Raw genomic sequence first — 5,653 nt, 5'->3', positions numbered from 1 at the left:
GTTTACTCAATAAAAAGAAATGAAAATATGTTGCTGTGTTTTCCTGGAGTTCATTCACTGCATTAATTTTATTAGAACAAACAAAAGAAAATGATCAAACTATATAGATTAAAGAAACATTACATCTATAAGAAAATGGTAGAAGCTGACTGAAGATGCTCATTGGAAAAGTTCAGTGAAGTGGGGCTGTTAAAATATTTAAAGCTACATCAACAAATCTAAAGCCCACTGTTTATTATAACATAATAGTTAACCATTTTAAATCTATCAGCCGAAAAACAACCTTTTAAGTTCAAATGCGTCAGATTGCATGAGACGGCTTATCAGAGCTGTGTTTTTTGTTTTTTAGTTGCTTGTCTTATCAAACCCCTCCTCCTGTAAGGCTGCAGCAAAATTCCATCCATTTTCCGTCACGCTTTATCCCAGCTGGGGTCATGAGGGATGCTGGTGCCTATCTCCAGCTGTCTATGGGCGAGAGGCAGGGTACACCCTGGACAGGTCGCCAGGCCATCACATGCTCAGGGAGAACATGCAAACTCTATGCAGAAAGAAACCAGGCTGGGAATTGAACCCAGAACCTTCTTGCTGCAAGTCAGCAGTTCTATCCACTGTTCCACTGAGAGGTAAAATTACTCAAAATAAATCTATTTTTCTGCAGTGAGGAGGTGTAGGTGTGACAGTGGCTAAAGCAATTAAACAGAAGTACTGATATGAATAAAAGCTAATTTAAACTGGGCAGTGGAAAAATGTAGAATAAAAAAAAAATACTTTGTAGCTATTGATACCAAATGCATTTTCAGGAAAAAAAAAAGCGCTCAAGCTAATCAAACCCTCTGCCTTCTCAAGCATTAGCAGGTTTTCAAAAACCATTTTGGGCCACTTAGGAGCAGCTAGATGGAAGGATCTATAGAAGAGCAACAGTAAAAGACAGCAGTGAAACCAAACTATTTCTGCAGCAGCAAGTCAGATGAAAATTAAATGGCCACCTGCATCTGACTTGGAATGTGCTTAAGAGGATGGACCTCCATGCTGCTTAAATATATCAGCGCTTTAGGTAGAGATTGCTTTCGTGTGAGCCATCAGAATTGATAGATTCCTGGGTAGGTGTCGAAACTGAGATTAAGTCCGGTTGAGTTCTAATTAAGCCTGTTTAGTGGTTGGTATGACCCAGGTGACGGTTTTTAAAAGTGGAAAATGAAATAAAGTATAAATACTCCTAAAAGTATTTTTTTTTCTAAGGTCAACCAAGAAAATGTAACAAGTTATTAGACAATTCTTTTGGATGATATTTTAAAGAGGAGACTACAAAATTAGAATAGCAAATTACCCAGGTACTGATAAATATAAGAAATTTAAAATTCAAACTGATGGTTTTTTTTTTAAACTGTTTAAAGTAAGCAAGAAGGAGGTACAGTAAAATGAGTAATACTTTGAGAGTCTCTAGGAAGTAAAATTTATACAGGACTTTTATTTAACTTATGAACATTAAAAGAACGTAAAATACTTTGAACAATTACCATTTAGGTCATAAATGAGTGAGAACTACTTCCTTTTAAGAAACACCAGAAGAAAACACTCAAACCTTATGGAGGAATAGAAGATAAGACATGTATCATTTTTAATTAAATCTTAATTTGATAATAATTATTAATTAATTATAATAATTAAATCTTCAATATTTTATTGAAATGTTGAAGAAAATTACTAATAAGGCTGTTTTGGGCGGAAAAAGTAAGAGAAAGATAAAGGTCATACATCTTCTAGCAAAGAAAAAAACGCAAAATCAAAAGTAAAAAAAAGACTTTGTACCAAGTTACACATAAATAAATATGTATATAAATAAAAAATCTATATATGTGTTAATGGCCTCATTTCTACCACTAGGTGGCAGTAGTTCATAACGTCTCCTCTTCTTAGTAGCCGCTTGATGACGCCACATCCCTGAACGTTTCTTCTACGTACAACAGCGGCCTGTGTTTTCACTCGATCGCTGTAATTTTTCTCTTCAGTGGAGGATTTTACTCTGCTGTTTGCTACCACCATGAAACTAGTCAGGTAGGCGGCAGCGGGGGGTCACCCTCTAACCTGTGCGGGAATATGGGATGAGAAAACCGAGCCGATGCGGACGGATGGGTTAGGATTAGAGGTGAACCGATGGTGAAGAGGCGGGAAGAGCTCGGAAATGAATGGAGTCTGTCTTGTGTTACGACTAACAACTTGGGGCAAATTAAAAAGCGTTAGGGGTACAGAGACGTCAGGTTCCATGGGGTTTAAAATATCTGGAAATATCCTGAATGCAGGTGTTAATCTTTTAGGCTAGGATAAGGTTATGTTAATGCTAGCTTAACATCGGTACATTAGCATTGGCCTATTAATTGGTGTCTCTTTCTGCTTCGCGTGATCTGTAAACAAAGCAAATGTTTTTTTTTTTTTTTGTATAAACATTTTATTTGTTTGAATGTATCCGTTTGTTTCGGGATTTATTGCATTAAAAATTACACCAGTTAACCAGTCTGATGACCATGCTAATGCTAGGCTCAACAACAACAATCCCTTAAATCCAGGTGTTTTATTTGTTATGTTCACAGGTTTTTGATGAAGCTCAGCCATGAGACTGTGACCATTGAACTGAAGAATGGAACCCAGGTTCATGGCACCATCACAGGTAAGAACAAAGCTGGTTTACATGACCTTTTACATGTCCCACAGTGTAATGGTAGAAACATTTAAATCAAAGATAACCAAACTTTATAAATCTGTATGAAGGTATATTTACACATTTTACAACTCATATAGGTTGCAGTGAGGTTTACACAAAAATAAAAGTGCATCAAGACGATGGAATGCCAAAGCAAAAGCTGTGTTGAGACATACCAATCCTATGGTCGATTTTTAAATATTCAGCAACCATTATATTACTCCACTGTAAACATTTAAGTAATAAAGGACTCTTATTTCACTGAAAAAGTCCTCAGTCTGACATTTAACAATTACATTATTTATTTTTTTATATATATATATAACTAAGCTTTTTACAAACCATTATTGGTGGATATATTTAAAAGGTAAATGCTGAAAATCTTTTAAAACCGGAGTTACAGATATGGGTGCTGCCATATTTATCAATTTAGTTTGTGGTTATTGAATTTTCTACAAGACAGTGCTGCACAGTGGAGCATTTTTTAGCACTGTTACCTTGCACAAAGGGTTTGATTCCCAGCCATGGGTCTTTCTGTATAGAGTTTGCCTAATCTCCCTGTGCATGTGTGGGTTCTCTCTGGATACTCCAGTGTCCACCCATATTCTAAAAACATGACTGTAAGGTTAAATATGGGAGGGTTGCGTCCCTGTGCTGCCCTGCAATGGTCAAGCAACCTATCCAGGGTGTGCCCCACTTTTCACCAATAGACTGTTGGAGATCTGGGACTCCTACAGAATAAGCAGGAGAAGATGGGTGGGTGGGACAAGACTGTTTTCTGCAACAGACTCTGAGTTATGCCATTGAATGTGTAGTTATTTAAAACTGTTATTTCCAAGCAGGTAGTCTTCCCAGTTTAAGCTGTGCTGAAATTGGCATTTCAAAACATTAGTTTAATAGATAAGCCTAAATACCTCTTTTATCATTAAACAAGCAGTAGCGGCTTATCTCTTGTACCTTATCAGGTATACTCTGTTGAATATGAAATCTTGATTAAAATATAAACTAGGAAAACATCTAAACTATTTTCAGTGTGACAGAGGCTGGTTTGTTTGTGCCTCATTATTATTTTCTTTTTTACTTGATGTTCAGAAATCTGTTGCAAGCATACTTAATGCGCTGATTTTGGTGACTTTGCTTTTCAGGGGTTTATATGTTCTTTTATTTCCTTCCATAGGTGTTGATGTGAGCATGAATACCCACCTGAAGGCGGTGAAGATGACCCTGAAGAACAGGGAGCCCACTCAGCTGGAGTCGCTGAGCATCAGAGGCAACAACATCCGCTACTTCATCCTGCCAGACAGCCTTCCTCTGGACACCTTGCTGGTGGATATCGAGCCTAAGATAAAATCTAAGAAGAGAGAAGCAGGTAAGGGGGAGGGGGAAAGGAGGTTTGCTTTTCCTGCTGCCTTGACACCATTGATATATTCTTCATTTTCCTTATTCCTATACCGACCTTGCCTTGGACAGTTGCAGAGTTCAGCTCATCTTGTTTTAGGCCAATGGTTCCCAAACTTAACTTTCTAGACTCGCCATTTCCTTTCCAAAAAAGTTTTCACAGCTTCTGAAATACCCTCTACCTCCCAAAGGGTTCAATAGTTCAAGAAAAGTTAACTGCAATAAGTAATTAATGAAAGTTAACCTGTTTAACAAAATTCAGTATTGTCAATTAAAAAAATGTCTAAAATTATTCATTTAAACAGTTTGTTTTACCAAGGCCCCCCTTGGGCCTCTTAGGGGGTGTGTTCCTCACTTTAGGAACCTCTGTTGCTGTCCATTGAGTCAGTGGCTGTGAGAGTTTGACTTTTTCTCTCCATTGTTCTTAAATGGGTTGGTCTTTGTTTGGAAGCACCTGGATCGCCTCCCTGAGGGCAGCAGGTTAAAAAGAAAAATACAAAACTAGAGTGGGAGCTGTCCTTTGTAATGTTTTGACCTCTGCTGATGCAGCAGGATGTGTAAATGTCCATCTGGGAGGAGAAGAGTGGGGGCGTCTCACACCTCATTTCATTATAAGATTTCAGAAATTTTTGGTAAAATTATCTCTGTAAATGTGTTGCCCTTCCCAATCATTTTAGTCACAGTTGATTGAATGAACGGAGTAAATGCTAGGGCTCTGAACAAGTGTCATATAGTTTATCAACCTTTCATTTGTTAGCCTATAGAGTATTTCATTTGTTCCGTGATTCGGTTTGAAATGGGTATCCTAAATGCAGTATTAGGTTTAAAGGGTACAGTGGTTTTCGTTAACTACATTTAAAGAAATAATCTGTTTAATCTTCACATAAAGTGATCAAATGTTTTCATCTGTCCACTCAGTGGCAGGGCGGGGACGAGGCAGGGGACGTGGACGTGGGAGAGGAAGAGGACGAGGGCGAGGAGGACCGAGGAGATGATCATCTGGTCTTTCTGGTTTTTCTCATTGTTTCACTGTTTGTACAGGATTTTCCTTTTTTTTCCATTCAGAGAAAATGATTTGTGAATTTCAGTGTGTTTTTCTTTTTTTGTACAATAAAACAAGATGACAAAGAGCTCCTCTTTTGTTTTGTTTTTAACAATGTTTAAGATGTTTTGTTTTGCACATAAAGGGCAATATAGTTTTTTTCGGGGGGGGGGGCTTTATCAGTAAAAAAAAAATTATTTCAACTTCCTAAATAAAAAATAAAATGAGCAGTTTTTGTTTCCCTCAATTTTTTGACTGATTAAAAAAAAAAACGTTTTTGTCCTTGTAAACAATAGCTGAGAGACGTTCAGCTTATGAACTTCTTTGTTATTAATTTGCTAGATTCAATCATTGGTTTTTATTGCTCTAAATCTGACCAAAAATATGTTCACTTATAGCCAGTAAAAGTCAATGCTGCTCTGCATAAAGGCAGTTGAGTTCGTAGTAAGCTTGAAAAGGAAAAGGTTTTATTAAAATACAACTAGATGCCCTCCTGTGAGTCAATTATTGGTTAA

General features: G+C 37.2%; 1 protein-coding gene across 1 annotated transcript; it reads left to right on the top strand.

Annotated features, from left to right (window-relative positions):
* The first annotated feature begins 1,905 nt into the window (after positions 1-1,905).
* snrpd1 (small nuclear ribonucleoprotein D1 polypeptide) lies at positions 1,906-5,227 on the top strand. The gene is made up of 4 exons (XM_015386952.1): positions 1,906-2,055; positions 2,589-2,665; positions 3,876-4,067; positions 5,015-5,227. The coding sequence occupies exons 1-4, from the start codon at positions 2,042-2,044 to the stop codon at positions 5,089-5,091; spliced, it is 360 nt and encodes a 119-aa protein (XP_015242438.1). The 5' UTR covers positions 1,906-2,041; the 3' UTR covers positions 5,092-5,227.
* Positions 5,228-5,653: the final 426 nt, after the last annotated feature.

Source organism: Cyprinodon variegatus, unplaced genomic scaffold (assembly GCF_000732505.1).
Source record: "Cyprinodon variegatus isolate N-32 unplaced genomic scaffold, C_variegatus-1.0 Scaffold382, whole genome shotgun sequence".
NCBI classification, from domain to species: Eukaryota; Metazoa; Chordata; class Actinopteri; order Cyprinodontiformes; family Cyprinodontidae; genus Cyprinodon; species Cyprinodon variegatus.
Note: the sequence above shows the minus strand (reverse complement) of the source record. Positions and strands in the feature narration are given on the sequence as shown.

Bases quoted from the DNA above. Each gene is read 5' to 3' on its own strand.
- snrpd1 (XM_015386952.1), top strand. The intron at 2,666-3,875 runs GTAAGAACAAAG...TTCCTTCCATAG, and splicing joins GGTTCATGGCACCATCACAG to GTGTTGATGTGAGCATGAAT. The intron at 4,068-5,014 runs GTAAGGGGGAGG...CTGTCCACTCAG, and splicing joins ATCTAAGAAGAGAGAAGCAG to TGGCAGGGCGGGGACGAGGC.